The sequence below is a fragment of the Trachurus japonicus genome, chromosome 17 (genome assembly GCF_045865225.1).
Source record: "Trachurus japonicus isolate A0001 chromosome 17, Traja_1.0".
Lineage (NCBI taxonomy): Eukaryota > Metazoa > Chordata > Actinopteri > Carangiformes > Carangidae > Trachurus > Trachurus japonicus.
In genome coordinates, this window is record NC_140923.1 from 12,397,814 (window position 1) to 12,417,896 (window position 20,083).

The following is a 20,083-nucleotide window of genomic DNA, read 5'->3' on the forward strand; positions in this document are numbered from 1 at the left end:
TCTGGTAAACCTACTCATCCCCTCCTCTGATCCAGCCCAAGTATGTTGCTATTAAAAAAGCAGCCGTGGATTAAGGCAGAGCTTGTGTACAGTATAAAGTGCCTATAAACATAAGATCTTAAATTCTGCAAGCAGGATTCCTCTCATTCCAGATATAAGGAGGGCAGCTGGCTGTAGTTAGTAGGAAAGAAAGGGAGAGAAAAAAAAAGTTTAGTGATGAGGGGGTTTAGCTGCTAAAATATGATCAGAGGAACAGTTTCCTGAGGTTGTGCTGACAGCCGCTCCCTCAGGCGTGGGCTCTCTCTCTCTCTCCGTTAAGCTCGTGCATCTGAGAGGTTTTTTTGGGCACGACGGCCACAAAACAGAGGAATCGACCCGGCAGGTCCGCGGCGCTCACACACACGGCTCACGACTCAGACATCCCAGCTATGTTGTTGCAGCGTCGCAAGAATGTAAGCCGAGGAACAGCCTGGTTGTTTATAGTTAAGGTCAGCGCTGCTGGTTCAGGGGGCCGCCGCGGGGTGGAAACCCAGAGAAGTGTTGGATTCTTGGGGCTCGTAGTCATCGTGCCACATTCATTTCGACAGTCATAGTATATCAAAGCCCACTTTGTTTACATAATCCTATACAAAGCCTGGATTTTATTACCTTGGGAAGCCACGGCCATCTGTAACTTATATCAGTTTGGGTTTCAAAAAAGTCCTTCTGATTAATTTTGGCTTTTATTGAGTTTCTCCACTGAAAGCACAGACTGTTAAATTAAATGTAATAGCATTTGACATGGGAAATGGGTAATAAAGAGACCTGGGGATGACAAATGATAGATATGTAAAGAAATCTCCAATCATTCTCTTCTTTTTTTTTTCATAGCTGGTCAGATGCACGTACTGTATAGAAGGGGCTCGGGCCAGCAGCCATCAGTATCTCTGACAAGGCTTGGCTTGTTTATGAAGTCCTCTAAAACCCTTCCAGCAGAAACCAAGGCCATTTGGCTCTCGAGGGACCAATATACTACAGTACATCATCGGAGCAGAGTTCTCAGGCCACATGAAATTCAGAGAGCGAGAGCTTTGAAGGAGGAAGGAGGCGGGGTGGGTGGGGGGGAGGGGGGGGCTCGAATACCATACTGGGGGTTTTCAGCTGCATATCTCCTTGGAGAGAGATTTGACCGCCTTTCTTTCTTCTTGTCGACTTGGCTCAACTGACTCATTCGTTTCCATGTTGAGTCAGACTGTGTTTGTGCACACTCAGCACATTCTTGCAGCATAGCGATGGATACAGCGCCGCACAAAGCACGCCTGCATTACTACCCCCCCCTTAACCCCCCTTAACCCCCTGCAACCCCCTCCCCCTGAGGTGGAAATACTTACTTATATAAACTGTACTGTTTGTACATGGGCTGAAGTATTCACATGTTTGTGTGTGATAACAGCTGTGGCCACATTGGCAGCTAATGATTATCTGCCTGAAGTTGCTGAGAAGCTCTCGGTCTGGTTGTGATTAGATCAGAGATTTGGGTCAAAGTTCAGTGAAATCAAGTTTATAAATAACTACAATAGATAGATAGAAACTCTATAGACAGATTTTAATCTACATTATATTTGATTTACTTGTGTTTATAACTTTTTAAAGGGCACTCATTTTTAAATACTTGGAAATTCACATTTTCAACCCCGGACCAAATCAAGGTCAGTGAAGTTACCACATGTGGTTCTTCACTCTTTCGTCATTTTTCAAGAGGTATATAAATATAGGATATAAAAGTTTACAAATATAGATAAAGTTAACCCTCCTGTTGTCCTCCTGGGTCAAGGAAGAAAGGAAGGAAGGACGAAGGGGAAGAAGGAAGGGAAAAGGGAAGGAAAGATAGAAGGAGGGAGGGAATAGATTGGGTCAAAAAGGAAGGACGAAGGGAAGGAAGGAAGGAAGGAAGGAAGGGAGGGAGGAAGGGAGGGAAAAGGGATTGTGGAAAGAGGGAAGGGAAAAGGGAAGTAAAGAGAGATGGAGGGAGGGAATAGATTGGGTCAAAAAGGAAGGACAAAGGGAAGGAAGGAAGGGAGGGAGGAAGGGAGGGAAAAGGGATTGTGGAAAGAGGGAAGGGAAAAGGGAAGTAAAGAGAGATGGAGGGAGGGAATAGATTGGGTCAAAAAGGAAGGACGAAGGGATGGAAGGAAGGGAGGAAGGAAGGAAGGAAGGGAGGGAGGGAGGGAGGGAGGGAGGGAAAAAGGATTGTGGAAAGAGGGAAGGGAAAAAGGAAGTAAAGAGAGATGGAGGGAGAGAACAGATTTGTTCGAGGAAGGAGAAAGGGAGGAAAGAAGGAAAGGAAAAGGGAAGGAAAGAAAGATGGAGGTATAGGGAACAGATCGGGTCAATTGAATCAAAAGAGGAAGGAATGGAGAAAGGAAGGAAAGAAGGAAGGATGGAGGAAGGAAACAGATAGGGCAACAGGAGGGTTAAATAAATATTTATAATACATAAACTAAAATACTTTATTTTTCTTGTCAAAAACAAGTTACGTGTCTGGTTAAGGGTGAAGAAGGTCGTTTCTCAAGTGCTCGCCCTCTGTTTTCTAAACTGTAAATGTTCATCATGACTGTATATTGTTTATTACATCTCTTCTTTTCCAAACAGTTTACTCACGTACGCTGTCTAGACATAACATGACAACAGTTTTCAAAGTTGTGACTGAGTCAAGTCATGAAGCCATGGAAAAATAATTACAACTACAAATTGAGTTACTAATGATTCAGAATGAACTGGCCACAGATCAGCCACAACATTAAAACCAAGTCAGTCGCTTGTTTCATGTTAATGTTTGGGGGGCGCCGCCGCTGAGTAACTCCCCCACCTGCATGGGGCTGTGTGTCGTCGACAGGAACAGGCCGTCATCGCTGTTCATGGCGGCCGAGGTCAGCCCGGCCAGCTCCTCGTCGGACCGAGCCGACGTCCGGCTGCAGGGCTACCAGAAGCCCTATGGCCACCAGCAGCAGGTCTTCTCCCAGCAGCAAGGTAGAGTCAGCATCTGCATCCGCATCACAATCTGCATCTGCATCTGCATCACAATCTGCATCATCATCTGCATCACAATCTGCATCTGCATCATCATCTGCATCTGCATCACAATCTGCATCATCATCTGCATCCCCCGTTGTTGGTTCTTGTTTGTGTTTCTCATTCCATCTTAGCACAACTCCAACAAAAATCCCTGCTCTGGTTCTTCAATCAATCAATCAATCAATCAATCAGGCTTTATTTGTATAGCACTTTTCATGCCCATGGCAGCTCAAAGTGCTTCACATGTTAAAAACAAGCAATATAGGGAACACATGTTAGGGAGACATACATAAATTCGCAAACACATACACATTCACACAATAATTTTAGAACAATGGATTTTATCGGGTAAACGCTATCTAATACTCACTCATTTGCAGCGGGGAAAACACTAGATAAAATGAAGTAAAATAAATAAAATTGAGAAGAGGAGAAAGACACTAGGTAAAATGAAGTAAAATAGATAGAATGAGAAGATAAGAGAGATACTAGATCAAATGAGGTAAAATAGATAAAAAGAGAAGACGAGAAAGACACTAGGTAAAATGAAGTAAAATAGGCAGGTGTAGTGGGATAAAAAAAGAGAAAAGAATGGATGAATTAAAATAGAATAAAAAAGATAATAATAGTAAACAAATAAATAAGAAAATAAGATAAATTAGATTAAATGCATGTTTCAGAATACTGTAATAGAAATAGTACGAGTCAGTTAAAAGCAAGGCTAAAAAGGTAGGTCTTCAGTTTGCTTTTAAAAATGTCCAGATTCTCTTGCATCGCTGCACCCCCCCATTTCATCTGCCCATCCCTGACAGTTTTTTTTTTTTCTTGTACACTGTAGCATTTTATCACACTGTATTATATTTGGTTTCGTTGAGTTCTCAACCCATCCTAGCACAACTCCATCAAGAAACCCCTGTTCTGGTCTTGCATTGTTGCATCTATTCTCCATCCATTTTATCCATCGTAAACAGCCCATCTCACCTAAATTTACTAAACTGCACTATACTTCCTGTTTTTTGTTTCTTTGTTTGGTTGTCTTTTATAGTAGTGTCATGTTAACTGTCTCTCTTTGTAGTTTTATTATCTGTTTAGATACGTTCCAATTTGTGTACCGACTTTCTGTGTTCCTTGTGTTTTTCCCGTATATATGAATTATGTTGTTGTGTCCTTGTTGTTCATTTTAATGGCTTTTAACACCTTGCCAGGAGGACTACAGTCTGAAACTAGCCGTTGGCTAACACTGGCACTTTTACATTTTATTATGTTCATTAATGTGCACTGTCCTCCTTAAAGCAGAAGTAAGCGATCCAGTCGTTTTGGCTAATGCTGCGTTCCAGACAGGCTTTTGAAACCGTAAATTACAGCTTCAAGTCACAACTTACGACTTTGTAGCGTTCCAGGCAACCCACTCGTGTTTTTCCGACCTGTTTTACCTGTGAAAGTCATTATAACGGCCACTCGTAACTTCCTACCCGTGAACTCGTACCAGATCGAACTGGTACGACTTCACAGGTCGGAAAAACACGAGTTACGGGCTGCCTTGAACGCACCATAACGTCTTGTCAGCCGATGGAGTTAGCAGCCCCCGCCCTTGTCATGGATCTATTGGTCCTCGTCCCTACGTCACCACATTCACACGCATCCCTTGGCTGCACACACAGAGAGGACTGCCCCTTTATGCCGTTCTCTCTCCTCATTGGATAAAACTTGTAGGATACGAGAAAAGTTTTCTCCTCGGCTCAGAGCAGAGCAGAGTGACTGACAGACCCGTGTTTCGGTGATTGCTGTCGGAAGATAGACCTATTTAAGACTTATATTAACACAAAAATATCACTTACTTCTGCTTTAAATAAATAAAAATAAAAATAAAATAAAAATCAGCATCAGCAGATAGAGTTCTCAACAGGCCCAAAATTTCAATAACCTGAGGGACTTGAAGCCCGAAACCGGCTCACACAACATCATCACATACAACACTTGTTCCGAGTTGTTGTGAAATAAATGATGATGAGCCCCCTGTGCACCTCAGCTGTCTGGCTTCTCTGGCTCAAATACTGTATCTTTAATCACTTAGAGTCAACCGATCAATCATGTCCCAAAATAATAATCTTACCAGGCAGGCTTCACTGTCAGCCTGGGGGGGGAGAGCAACCATTGCACATCATGTAGCTGCATTTAATGAGCCGTCAACACTTTTCCTGCACCTGAACGCTGACTGAACTTCGCTCGCACTTCACAGCTCAGCACATCTTGTTTTAGTTTTATTATTGTTTTTTTAGTCAGAACGGAATTCAGCATTCTTTATTTTTATAATTTGCATATTCTTCTTGCTTAAAGCAGAAGTAAGCGATCCGGTGGTTTTGGCTAACTTCCTGTCAGCCGATGGAGTTAGCAGTCCCCGCCCTCGTCCCTACGTCACCACATTCACGCGCATCCCTTGGCTGCACACACAGAGAGGACCGCCCCTTTATGCCGTTCTCTCTCCTCATTGGATAAAGGTTGTAGGATACAAGGAAAGTTTTCTCCTCGGCTGACAGCAGAGCAGAGTGACTGACAGACCCGTGTTTCAGACCAAACACTCACAGTGATTGCTGTCGGAAGATACAACTATTTAAGACTTATATTAACACAAACATTTAATTCCACTTACTTCTGCTTTAATTATTATAGCCCTACTGTCACCCCCCTTACACATACAGCAGACACTTCAACTTCAACTTCAAACACTTTATTAAAAACTAATAACCAAACTTCCACAACGTAACATTGAATAATGATGAATGAAATAATCTTAAAGGGATAGTTCAACATTTTGGCAAATTGGCCCATTGCCATAATCCCTATAGTCATAGCAGTAGGTTCGTTACCTTTAATTGTCGGTGCAAGCTATTTTTAGAACGGCGGAGCAGAGCTGCGAGCTGCTCAGAGCTACGCTACAGAGGCTCATGGGATTTCTTGGTTTCCATCATCAAACTCATCAAATACACAATCTAACAACTCCAAAACGCTCTGGTGGACAAGTTGTGACCTGCACATTCACCACACTATGAGATAATAACACAACGTTACCACACAGAGTTGTTTTAGAGGGAAATTCATGCAAAACCACTGATGCACGTTCCCATTGGGAACAGTTTTTCATCAAGCAGTCTCTGTGTTTACCTCTAAAACAACTCTGTCTGGTAACGTTGTGTTATTATCTCATAGCGTGGTGAATGTGCAGGTCACAACTTGTCCACCAGAGCGTTGTGGAGTTGTTGGATTGTGTATTTGATGAGTTTGATGAGGGAAACCAAGAAATCCCATGAGCCTCCGTATAGCATAGCTCTGAGCAGCTCGCGGCTCTGCTCTGCCGTTCTAAAAATAGCTTGCACCGACAATTAAAGGTCTACGAACCTACTGCTAAAACTATAGGGATTATGGCAATGGGCCAATTTGCCAAAATGTTGAACTATCCCTTTAACAGATTAAAAAAAACCAAAAAACGATTCTCTTTTCTGTTCTCTCTCATCGTCATCGTCTCCTCTGTGGTTTCCTCAGGTTGTCTGTACGGAGAGGGGAAGGTGTCTCAGCCCGGCAGCGATGGAGGCTTCGAACCTGCCAGTTACTTCACGAACCCGTCCACCTCCACACACTCCACAGGTAACAGACTTCAACCTGTCGTTCACCTGTCAGCACTGCCCTGACACCTGACCAGCTCTGTACAGTTTATAATAAATGATCAGGCAGGTGTTAAACTACTCTACTTCAACTTTTCATTTTTTAAACATGCTCCGTTACCTCCGTTTGTTAGTTAGTTCACCCCAAATTCAAATTTCACTCATTATCTACTCACCTTCACGTCGACTAAGGGCTGGGAGAAGTTTCAGAGTCCTCCGTGCCTTCTCTGAGCTACGGGGGGGTCTGCGCAGCAGTATTTGTCCATATAATGGTTGTGAATGAATGGGGCTCACTTTTCTTCGTCCAAAAAGACACACCAAAAAACATCCAAATACCTCCATAGTGCTCGTCTGTAATGTCCCTCTTGTATTGAAGCCCCGACATGAGAAATTGTTCTGAAAAAAATTAAATAAGTCTATATTTTAAGCTTGTTTGTAGCGGAAACCTGCCTTGGGACTGCGGCTGAAATTTAGCAGTTGTGCTAAGTCCGGCACATTTACACTGGTACTTAATGCGTCAGTGTTGATGAATGTGCACTGTCCCAATTCAATAAATAAAGAAATGAAAGAAAGAAAGAAATGGAAACTCCCAGTGTCTCAGTTCACTGCTCTTCCTGTGTCGGTGCAAATCTCGCGTGATTTGCAATTTCTCATGTCGGGGCTTCAATACAAGAGGGACATTACAGACGAGCACTATGGAGGTATTTCGGAAATTTGAATTTTGGGTGAACTATCCCTTTAAGAAACATTTCTACAGGTGAACAAACTATTTTTTCGAGCACCTGCAGGACGATCCTGTTTCTGTCGTCATAGACTTGTTCAATTCATGTCTTGTGTTTTCTTAACTGAACAGACTTTATCCTGTATTTTTGATGTAACCAAGATCTGCACAGGTCTGTTTTATCTTTTTGTTGTTGGACTGATCATTTCCCCTGAGATGTTCCCTTTTCTGTTTTTAATCAATATGAAACAAACTTTTATCTGGTTATCTGGTTGGCAACCAAGAAAAGATTGAATGATCGATCGATTGGGGAACTGACTCTTATGATTAAAACCTACAAAAAGAAACAGAACAAGCCAGTTTTTTAAATTCCTTTCATGATGCTGCAACACTTGATTATTATCATAATAACTCCAGGTCCACTTCTCCTCGACATGAAAACAAAAGAGTTGTTTTAAAAAGAAATGGTTTTTCTGTTTTGTCTCCTCAGGGTTCGACCTGTTGCAGGACCTGCAGGGCCAGGCGGGCGGCGGCTACTCCATGTCCCCCTGCCCAGACGACAGCTTCCTCTTCCAGGCCGGAGGCGTCGACCGCTGCCTCAACCAGATCTACTCCATCTACCTGGACTCGTGAACACAAAATCACAATCACAATCACTCGCTTTGTTCTCCCAACAGCGTACGGCGTTGAACAATGTGTGACGGACAATCACATCCACACGATCACGATGCTGTGTGTTAAAATCTGAAGTCGCTCTCGTTTTCTTGACAGATTTAGTTTGAACGGTACAAACAAAAAAAGGCAGAGGTGGGGTTTTTTTTAAGAGGAAACCAACCAGGTCAAATTATAGATGTAAAATAGCAGTGACTTTTTTATTCAGAGATGACCACAGCATTTGTGATCTGGATAGAACGAGCTATACGCTTCATTTGTTAGTTTGATCTCTGATCAAGTCAGACAGCTCTCTGGCTCTGCCACCAGGAAATGAACAAAGTGGGGTCTTATAATAATGCAGTGAGGGAGGGAGGGAAGGGTTAATAAATAAATCTAGTGAGGTCAAAAGATGAAAAGACGTAGTTTGACTTAGTTCTGCCTCACACATCATTCTCATTTTTCGGTTTTTTTCTTCGTTTTCTTTACTTCTGTAACATATTGAAGCATTTTATTTTCCTTTTTTTTGGGTCATAAAGAGAAACAAACACTCACGGTTCAATGTTGTAAGGTTGTCGGCCAAAAAGGTCGGGAACTATTATGTTGCATTTATCAGTCAAAACCCTTAAAGGAAAAGGTCAACATTTTGGGAAATATGCTCATTGTTGTTTTTTAAGAGTTATATGACAAGTATTGATCCCACGTTTATATCTATATGATAGATAGCAGGTTAGCTTAGCTCTGCACAAAGACTGGAGGAAACAGGTGTGAAGGTGACAACATGAGCCTCTGAACAAGCAGCAATCTTCCCACTTCCTGGATCAAATCCTGTTTGTAAAACATGTACAAAAAAAAACTTTCTGTAAAAATGAGCTTGTTATTTCATGTGAAGGATATTTCTTTGTTGCATTATAGGAACATCTAATGTTGTAAATTACAATATTTCCTAAAGTGTTGACCTGTTGACTGAAGGAGAGTAAACTGAAGCAGTGCTGCCCCCAAGTGTCTGAATGAGGTACTGCATTTATAATATATATATAAACAGAGATAAAGAGAGAGAGAGAACTTACCAACGAAACAAAAATCAGCACTAAAATGTTTTTAAAGTCACAACTTTTCCTGAGAGGTGACGTTTTAATATGTGTGTAATCGAAACAACAATCAAAAACAGAAACATAATCATTCTCTTTTTCTTTTCTTTTCTTTTTTTAAATATTGTCTTTTTGTCTCTTTGTTGCTTGAGCACATTGTGTCTTTTTTATTTGTGTTGTCCAGTTTCTATCAGTGTTATATTCATTGAGGGACGTGTGCATTGTTTACAATAAGTTCTCTGCACTCTTTGTCTCTGTCTCATCACAGAGACGTTAAGAAAAGGACCAACCAGAAAATGTTTACACTGATTTTGTAGCAAGTCAGAGATTTTCTTATTATTGTCATTGAACAGTGTATAGACTGTATAAAAATGCACCTGTCTTTTTTTAATCTAAATAAATAAAAACCTTTGTTTGTATAAGTTTTTGCTTGTAAGTTGTAAGGCATCAGAGTATTTTTACAATAGCTTTGATTTTCCTGATTGATTGACTAATTGATTAATGTCCCAATTCTTATTTTTAACTTGATTATTCAGTCAGTTATTGAAATATTGCTGAAAACTGCTAAATACAACATCTTTAACTTTCTAATTTTAACATAACATTATTCTAAAAACCAAAGATAGTGTTATATGAGACAGTGAGCAGCAAATCATCACATTTGATGCTGGAATCAGAGAATATTTGACATTTTTCACTACTTTTCTTTTTTTTAATTAACTCTCCATCAATGAAAAAGTGAATGTAAATCTATATGTTAGGTAAAGTTTGAGATTGTTAATGCTGCCACCCTAAAACATAATTTAATTCATTAGTTAACAATTGGAAACTGTGTATTATGCATATTTATATAATGCTTTTCCAGTATCACTGTTAATTGTGATATTCCAATACTGGCTGTACCATACAATGGTCTCATCACGCTATCATGTTTATTTTCAGTAATCAGTGCACATAGTTTAGCTTTAATCATTTATATTTTTCCACCTTACTTTTTCTCACTTATTGTGAAAGTGTCTAAACGTTTTTGAATGTTTTATGCTTTTTAAGCATCCTCTAAAGGTATTTTTTTGTTGATATTTTATTTATATTGTCACTGAAGATCCTGATTGAGTCGACCTATAGCAGAGGATGTGCACCTAGGCTATTTGATCATTAGGAAAGGTGATGATAGTTATGATTTATCCTGCAGTACTTCCCAGTTTTAGGAGAGAAAGCTGCTCAGCTGCAGAGCCGGCCCAAGGCATAAGCGAGCTAGGCACTTGCTTAGAGCCCCGTGACCACTAGGGGCCCCAAATTGCAATTAACATTTTAAAGCTATAGTGTGTAACTTCTGCCGCCCCCTAGAGAAATTCTGCATAATTGCAAAACAGTTTACAGTTTGTTACTTTTAATAGGCCTAGGTAAAATTCAGTATCCAACTCAGTACTATATCACTTTGAATATTATGTCTATATCGACCCCAAACTGCACTGTTAGCTGAATTTGGTGCCATTTCAGATTGAAAACCATAGGTGCCAGGCTAAAATGGTGATTCGTAATGACAGATTAGAAAAATGAAATAAGTTTGTAGTAGGCGTGTAAATGATCAATAATTGGTATTATTGGCAGTAATAGAGGGCCCCAAAATAAAATGTTGCTTTGGGCCCCGTGGAGGCTTGGGCCGGCCCTGCTCAGCTGATAAGTCAGAGGACAAACTCCTCTGTGACCTTGTTGACGGGGTCACGTGCGCCAGCAGGGGGCGCTGCGTCATCACAGCAGCAGCTCAACTCTGTGCTGTCGATGATCAAACCTCACACCGCTTCTTCTGCTGCAGGTAAATCCACTTCAACTGGGCTCTGAATGAAAAACAACAACCATAACATTGTTTACACCCTCACTTAGACTCACACACACTCACCCATCGCTATCTCTCCACACACACACACACACACACACACACACACACTTGGTGGAGTGGTGGCTGTGTGTTTCCACATTCCGCTCCGGGGAGACACACCCTCCGCTCCGCAGGACGCGCGGCTGCAGGCGGCAGCTGATGGGATGCAGAGAGGAGGGAGAGACGCTGTGGCTGATGTTTAGATCCTGACTCACTAGTAGGATCACAGACTTTCAGCAGAATTGGCAGGCAGGCATGGGTAAGAAAACACTTTATTTTTTCCTTTTTTCCCCGTTTTATTTTAAGTATTGGCATCATGGAGTGAAGTTTATGTGTTTATTTATTTTTTTAACTCATGAAATTGAATCATTTTGCTGCATAGGCTACTGTCAGTCAGGATGTTGGCATATTGACAGACAGTGATGCTCTGAGTCGAAGTTTGTTTAAGGTCATGCAACCCCATCTGTGATAGAGAATATTGACAAGACACCAAAAAAAATACATAAAATTACCTTTTTATTTATATTTTATTGATTCAGTCTGCTGTCTGATTACACCTTGTGAAGTGTGTTTCTCTACATGCTGTTTAAACAACCTGTCCAGCCTGGCAACAAACTGAATACTGAATTAATTTTGATTTTCTTTGCTTTAATTTGGTATATTTTAATGGACACTGAACCTTCAACTCTAAAGGCCATGTGTGTGTGTGTGTGTGTGTGTGTGTGTGTGTGTGTGTGTGTGTGTGTGTGTGTGTCCTCGGTGGTGCCGTACGTACAGTGGCTAGTTTCACACTCAGATATTTTCTGATGGAAAGTTGTTTGAAAGGAGAATGGAGTCCGTTATTTCAGAGGAAGCTCTGCAGCCAGGGAGGATGTAGCAACTCACATTGCAAGCGAGTGAGATCATCCACGTTCTCCAGATTTAAACCTCGCTCCTCTCACTGGGCACACACACACACACACACACACACACACACACACACAAACACACACACACACACACACACACACCCTGAGAGGACACGATCCAACTAACAAGTCTCCTGTTTGGATGAAAGGCCTTCACGCTCAGCCTCTCTCAGTGTGTGAAGAAGGTCAAACCTGTGTCTCATCGTCTGTGTGTAGTCTTTTAAAATCCAAAGAGCAGCTCGTCTGTCAATATTTAGAGCTCGATACGAATCCACAAACAAGTCTGATCTCCTCATCTGTCTGTCAGATACTACGACGTGACTGGATTTAGGGTCAACTACTATAACCTTTGCACCGTCTGTGGGAGTTTGACCACTTCACTTATCTGAGCTGGTGATTTGAATGCCTGGGATTAGCCAGAGATGGACAGAGTACTCCACCCCAGTACTTGAGTAAGAGTACAAATACTACTGGTCAAAATTTACTCCGTTACAAGTAAAAGTGGCTCAGTCGACATGTTACTCGAGTAAGAGTAAAAAAGTACTTGCTTTTAAAGGTACTTAAAGCAGAAGTAAGCGATATTTTTGTGTTAATATAAGTCTTAAATAGTTATATCTTCCGACAGCAATCACTTCTATAGAGTGTTTGGTCTGAAACACGGGTCTGTCAGTCACTCTGCTCTGCTCTGAGCCGAGGAGAAAACTTTTCTTGTATCCTACAACTTTTATCCAATGAGGAGAGAGAACGGCATAAAGGGGCGGTCCTCTCTGTGTGTGCAGCCAAGGGATGCGCCTGAATGTGGTGACGTAGGGACGAGGACCAATAGATCCATGACGAGGGCGGGGGCTGCTAACTCCATCAGCTGACAAGACGTTATGGTGCGTTCAAGGCAACTTGTAACTCGTGTTTTTCCAACCTGTGAAGTCGTACCAGTTCGATCTGGTACGACTTCACGGGTAAAACAGGTCGGAAAAACACGAGTGGGTTGCCTGGAACGCTACAAAGTCGTAAGTCGTGACTTGAAGCCGTAACTTACGGTTTCAAAAGCCTGCCTGGAACGCAGCATTAGCGAAAACGACCGGATCGCTTACTTCTGCTTTAAGTAAGAGTAAGAGTAAATTTCTTGTTTTTCACATCAATGAATTACTATAATTTTTTCTAGATGAATTTAAGGAGCTTTTAACTCTTGTTTCTGAGAATGAACTCTTTGAAACCACCTGCACTGATGTGCTGCTTTTAGGGGTTAGAGTTTCCTTCTTTGACAAACAGCTTGTGTCCAATAGGATTTTAGAAAAAAAAAGAGCAGACCTGAAAGTAACGAGTACTTTTCAGCCTTCCTAGAAATTAACTTGAGTAAAAGTAAAAAATATTTGTCTTGGAAATGTATTCAAGTAAGAGTAATAAGTACCAAAGAAATCTAATACTCAAGTAATGTACAAATCCTCTGAATATGTACTCAAGTAAATTTACTCCGTTACTGTCCACCACTGGGATTAGCAACTCATACAGATGCAAAACTTCATCCAGACTCGGCGTGAACTTTTGGACCAAAACAAAAACCAAAAGACATCCAAATCTAAACAAATTATTTCAGTGATGAAACCACACAAACACGCGTTAATTTTCCTATTCCTCTTCATGGTGGGAGAGCTTTGAATATACCACCTGCTGATGGTTATCAGTTAGGACAGGAGCGCAGTGTAACATGCAAATAAATTCAGAGTAAAAGGAAATGAAATGCTGTGTACTATAAATAAGCACAGAGCAGAGTGAAGGGGTCGGGTCACATGGTTCAATTCCCTGTGTGGAGTTAAGTTAATAAAGAAGAATTACACACCCAAAAAACTCTTTGACAAAGACCATTTCATCTTTAAATGTTGATCACATAATCTCCTTGAGAAGGATTCGGTGACAGTCAAGGATCTTTTGTGAGGAAATTAAATCAAACATGACCTCACTAAACAGGAAAACAAAGTTCACTGGGGGATTTATGGAAAACAAAATAACTTCTTCGTAACGAGGTTTCACGGCAGAAAGCAAAAACCGATTCACATGTTTGAAATTTGAGACGCAATAATCAATATTTGTATAACAATCAATCATGTTGGATTATTGGAAATAGGTTCACAGTAATGAAGCGCTATATGGGCCCACTGGGAGTTTTTTAGCGTCTTTCAGGTCCTTGTTTTAGTTTTCACGCCTTCACACTGTAATGTTTTGTTTCACTCTCTCCGCTCTCGTTGCGTCGTCTAAAGCAGCAGGAAGAAGAAGCTGTTTTCTGTAGAAAAGCAGCTCTATAAACAGACACAGTGAGCGAGCGTGCAGATTAAAAAAAGGGCCAGATATTTCCCCCTGGAGTTTGAGAAGACCAAAAAAGAAAAAAGAAGAAAAAAAAAAAAAACAACTGGAAGAAAGTCAATGTTGGACTCGGTTTCATCAGTTGGACACAAACAAGTGAATGCCAGTGTTGCTCCGTATCTGCTGAGTGTTTAGATAAGCTGCCTGCTAATGTGTTCGCTATAGCAACAAGTGTTAAACCAATAAATTGGCTGATAGTGGCTTATTGTAGATAATGGTACTGGTGTGTTTATTAGCCAATCATTAGCAAATGTTAGTAGCTCATGAATGCCAAACTAGGTTTAATATGATTCATAATAATGTAATTGTTGTTTTTATATATTGTTTGTTCATGCTGCTGCCCCCAAGTGGCCGATACAATCAATTAGACACAGACACATTTTATCTAATGAAACCTCACACCTATAAGGCATGTCATTTTAGTATTAAAGGGATAGTATCTTTTTTTTTTAAAGTGGGGTTGTATGATCTACAAATAGCACCTAAGTACTTTAATTGCAGTAGAAGACTCTCTGCACTCCTCCCGTTAGCAACGCCAGCCCATAACCCTGCCCAGAGATTTACAACATACATTGTTGTGAATGGACCCAAAGAAACGGCCTATTTTCACGGCCTAAAAGAGGTTTTACCTGAAAAAAAATACACAGTTCCATTGTTCACTATAATATAATTTTTTCCAGCTCTTCAAAGTGCAGGAAAAACACAGTTTTTATTTGGACCTAACCAACTCACGTATCCCTCCGCCCAGGGTTAGCGCCCGCCGATCAGCAGTTGGTTAGATCCAAATAAAAACTGTGTTTTTCCTGCACTTTGAAGGGCTGGAAAAAATTATATTATAGTGAACAATGGAACTGTGTATTTTTTTTTCACGTAAAACCTCTTTTAGGCCGTGAAAATAGGCCGTTTCTTTGGGTCTGTTCACAACACTGTATGTTGTAAATCAAGGGCTATGGGCTGGCGCTGCTAACGGGAGGAGTGCAGAGAGTCTTCTACTGCAATTAAAGTACTTAGGGGCTATTTGTAGATCATACAACCCCACTTTATAAAAAATTATACTATCCCTTTAAGTCCCATTAAAGGACATAATAATAATATAATACTGAGGCTTCTGTGTGTGTTAATCCTGGTCGTGACACATGATCTGTGCAGGTGGTTTGAACACAGAGTTCAACAGGAAGTTATGAATGAACTCCTGAGCTGAGCTGTGTGAGGGTCTAAATGTCAGAGCGACTGGTTTTATCTGCAGTGACTGAGCTGCATCTGTTAAATAGACCAGGTTATCAGTAACATAGGGCTCTGATGTTAATCAACCTCGAGCTGTCAACCACCCAGCTTCTCTTCTGTTTACGCCAAACAAAATCTGAATTATATCACATTATATCATTTTAGAAACTCCTCTTTAAACAACACAGACAGCCTCCTGTTTATTGTGTCTTTACATTTTGGCTACATACGTACGTGGAACCCAACTAGCAACAAGAGAGCCTTTCTTTTCTTCAACACACTTCCTGTATTTGTTTTGCTGCTGTTAATCCACATTGAGGCCGAACATCAGCAGCTGCTTTGGGTATAGAGTCACTGATGAGGAAAATGTCAGGAAGAGCATTAAATACTGTCTTTTTCCTGAGTATTATTCCCATTTTATCCAGTATTGTTTATTTTTTGATCGTTTTCTTAACTATTTGATTAATTATTCACTCTATAATCAATTTTAATTGTGAAAATGGTTGGTCAGAGTTTCTCAGAGCCACAGCGATGTATTTATATCACGGGGGGGAACAGTTCACAAAATCCCAAGTTTTGTGGTCACGGTTTTCGGTTCGGTTCGGTATACGCTGATTGTTAGGAAAATCAAATATGTCTTGTATATTCAGGTTAAAACTGAAAGAATGAGGCAGTCTGACATTTGATCAGTGATGGCTGGTATCAATCTTCTTTTTACAGTCTATGGTATCAATGGGCTAGTGGGGCTAAGCCCTCCCTGCATTACACAAGAAAAGATGAGGAAAAAATATTCTCTAAATAACATACAAAAGATTGTAGAAGAAGTCTTAGTAAAATCGGAACTGGCAACAATATTAAATAGTTTCAAGAAAAACACAGGATATCTCTAAATGGGCTAATTTTAATCAGCCCCAGCTCACCGAGTCTGCTCTCATTCATTTTCCGACTGTGGATGATTGACAGGTGCAATGTCCCGCCCTCGCCATCGGTTCTGACCAATCAGCAGCGGGCTGACGCAGGGTCAATGATTGACAGGCGTCATGTCCCGCCCCCTTGGTTTACTTGTCATTGGGGCTAATTTCATTTAGCCCAACACCGCTGTTTTCAGACCAATGACAGGAACCGGAGGACAAGTTGTGTTGTTGTGGGAGGGAGAAGACAGAAACAGCGGCGCTAGGCGCTAGCATCACAGGTAGCATTAGCCTAGCTTACTGCGCTAGGCGCTAGCATCACAGGTAGCATTAGCCTAGCTTACTGCGCTAGGCGCTAGCATCACAGGTAGCATTAGCCTAGCTTACTGCGCTAGGCGCTAGCATCACAGGTAGCATTAGCCTAGCTTACTGCACTAGGCGCTAGCATCACAGGTAGCATTAGCCTAGCTTACTGCACTAGGCGCTAGCATCACAGGTAGCATTAGCCTAGCTTACTGCGCTAGGCGCTAGCATCACAGGTAGCATTACTTTACTGCTCTAAACTGTCTTTGCTAAAATGAACGAAGTGGAGAATCTAGTTTCTAAACTCACTGGGAGCACCAGACTTAAATGACATGGCGATAACAGACCAGAAAGGCCGTCGATATGAGCTGCATATATCGTCTTTTTTTTCTTTCTTTTTTTTGTATAATTGAGCAATATCGTCGGGTGTGTGTGTGTGTGTGCGTGCATCTGTGTGTGAGAGAGAGAGAGAATGTGTGTGTGTGTGTGTGTGTGTGTGCGCGTGCGTGCGTGAGAGAGAGAGAGACTGTGTGTGTGTGTGTGTGCGCGCGCGCGTGCGTGCGTGAGAGAGACTGTGTGTGTGTGTGTGTGCGCGTGCGTGCGTGAGAGAGAGAGAGACTGTGTGTGTGTGTGGGTGAGAGAGAGAGAGACTGTGTGTGTGCGTGAGAGAGAGAGAGAGAGAGAGACTGTGTGTGTATGTGTGAGATAACCAGGTGAAGTTTTTTTTTGTTGTTTTTTTTGGACCAGACCCTTCTACTTAATGCAGTGTGTAGGCCTAGTTAGTTGCTATACTTTTGTGAGATGGGATAACCCTAACTTTTAGCTACTGCTGTGTTAACCATTTAATGGGTATAATTTATTTATTAGCCCACCCCACTAATTTGACCACCAGCCGCCACTGCATTTGATACATCATTAAAGTATAGGTGAGATTCTGGTGCTGCAAGAGAGGAGACATTATGTCTTGTTTCCATCAAAACCCAAAGATATTTACCGTAGTTACTATTATTGTGCATTATTTTATGAAAAGTTCAAATTGTTGTGGAATAACTCTGTAATTCCCGCTTAAGCTGTTTCCTTTGGTTGGTTGTGATGAGATTTGTGTGTATCAGTGTTCAGTTTGCAGCAGCTGTTGGCTGTCGGCTGCAGCAGGTTGAGGTCAGGTTGAACTCAGGCGGCTCTGTGGTTACAGCAGCAGCAGCAGCAGCAGCAGCAGCAGCAGCAGCAGCAGCAGCAGCAGCAGCAGCAGCAGCAGCAGCAGCAGCAGGTCCAGACGATCACGTCCAGAGCTGAAGGCCGTGCTGCTCTGCCGAAGCAGCGACCAGGCTGTTGTTGAGGAGTTTGCACATTCCTGGCTCCTCGCTGTAGCGCTGCAGCGTTCAGCTCTATTGTGGCGACTGATGAAGTCGACCAAACGCGCTCCCTCTCCCTCTGTCTGCCTCCTCCCGTCTGCTTCACGTGCTAAGTCCTTTGGAAAAAGACAGGTCTCGTTTGTGTCGACCACAAATGCTTTTATGTTCAGGCAGCGTCACCAACTACATAGGAGTTTTGGGAAGTGACCAGCAATTAGAGTTTCTTGTTTTCCTTTTTTTTCTTCTTGTCTCTAAGAGGAGGGTTTCCCAACTAGACACTCGTTAAAAATGAAACCTGAGATTAAAGCAGGCACAGGGGGGTAATTTCCGCTACATGAAATTACAGTGAAATTAAACAATTTCACATTATTTTGGGGACCTACTTGAACCTCCTCATGCTCATTCATGGTGTTTTCTACATATGTGCTTTGATGTTGTCTGTCCTAACCCTGTGCACTGAAGGTGAAAATGAGCTTTAGCTAAATCTGGCTCATTTTCATGCTTAAATATACAGTCGAGTCAAGTAAACTTCTTGTGTCCATGTTACCATCTGTTAATGCATCTATACTGTGTAAAAACCATAACCTGCATAGTAGTTTAGCTTTTACCATTCGACCAGTACTATTCCTGATACTCTCCTTTATATTATATATTTATATAATATATAAGTTTCGTTTTTTGTGTGTTCTAGTTGAATATTGAACAAGATTACACTCCAGACCTGTTTCACAGTTGCCATTAAAGATGTCACTGATGTCAACAAACAATCAGACATTATTAATTTAGATCTGTTGCTGTCTTTTTAAGATGTGTTTTATTGGAAGTTTCTAAGTTTATTGAACGTTCTTACTTATTTCTGGCTTTTATTTGCATCGTCTACCTGAAGACATGACAATGAATGTGAGTGTGACTGACTGCAGGGTGCGTTGAATCAAACATTCTGGCTTTAATTCAATAAAGCGAGACTTTATTGGCCGAGTGGAGCAGTTCAAACACACAGATACAGTCGGACAACACACATAAACACACACACACACCAGTGACAGGAGGAGAAAAGGCCAAACCAAACAAAGTGTAGTTGAGTTTACGTCTGTAGTGTAAGCACTGAAGGCCTTATCAACACTTTCTGAATAAACACAAAACCTAATCTGTAGAAGGCAGCTGAACTTCGACCTGTGATGGTTTAGTTGAACAAAACCGAAGATGGTGAAGCTTTTAGGACACAGTTTACTGGATCATTTCTGCCTTCAGACTGCCTTCATCAACTCCTGCTAACATTTCCATATTTCGCACATTCTGTGACAAACTGTAAACTGTTTTCTTGTCTGTAACAACATCTATTGCACGTCTGTCCGTCCTGGGTGAGGGATCCCTCCTCTGTTGCTCACCCTGAGGTTTCTCCGACTTTTCCCTGTTAAAAGGGTTTTCCATGGAGTTTTTCCTCAGTCGATGTGAGGGTCTAAGGACAGAGGATGCAGGGCTTGACGCTAAGCTTTTTTCCAAGTAGCACTGTGCTACCATGCTGAAAAATTTAGTAGCACACAACATTTTTTAGTAGCACAATAAAAATTTTGTAGTTTTGGTGAAAATATCATTTTCAAACAAATAAAGTAGATTTAGCCTATAATCCTAACCCTGTAGACTAATTTTTAATGTTTTAACTGGCTCTTTGCCTTAACAAAAATCAGGAAAGACAAACAATGCAAATATGTGTGAGAAAATAGAATATTTATTACAACCAATATTAGTTTTTAGTTTTGCGCTGTATGTGTGTGCATGTGGCCCGGGGGTGGGGGTATTGATGAGCAGTGAACCTATATTTCCCTCAGTATAAAAAGCTGAACATTACATACAGGGCTCTACACTACACTAAGATTTTTTAGGAGCACAATGAAAAATGTTGTAGCAGGCTGTTTAAGCCTTAAATAAGGCTGAGGGTCCAACATGACCCATTTTTACATTTGAGAACATT

At 41.3% G+C, this 20,083-nt stretch overlaps 1 protein-coding gene across 1 annotated transcript in view; it reads left to right on the top strand.

The window, feature by feature from the left end:
• The window catches only part of glis1a (GLIS family zinc finger 1a), a 57,232-nt gene extending 48,796 nt beyond the window's left edge, over nucleotides 1-8,436 (top strand). The window contains exons 8-10 of the mRNA XM_085804838.1: nucleotides 2,876-3,009; nucleotides 6,595-6,696; nucleotides 7,925-8,436. Coding sequence (XP_085660964.1) covers nucleotides 2,876-3,009; nucleotides 6,595-6,696; nucleotides 7,925-8,067 — 379 coding nt within the window. The 3' untranslated portion in view covers nucleotides 8,068-8,436. The remainder of the gene's footprint in view (nucleotides 1-2,875; nucleotides 3,010-6,594; nucleotides 6,697-7,924) is intronic.
• The last annotated feature ends 11,647 nt before the right edge of the window (nucleotides 8,437-20,083 follow it).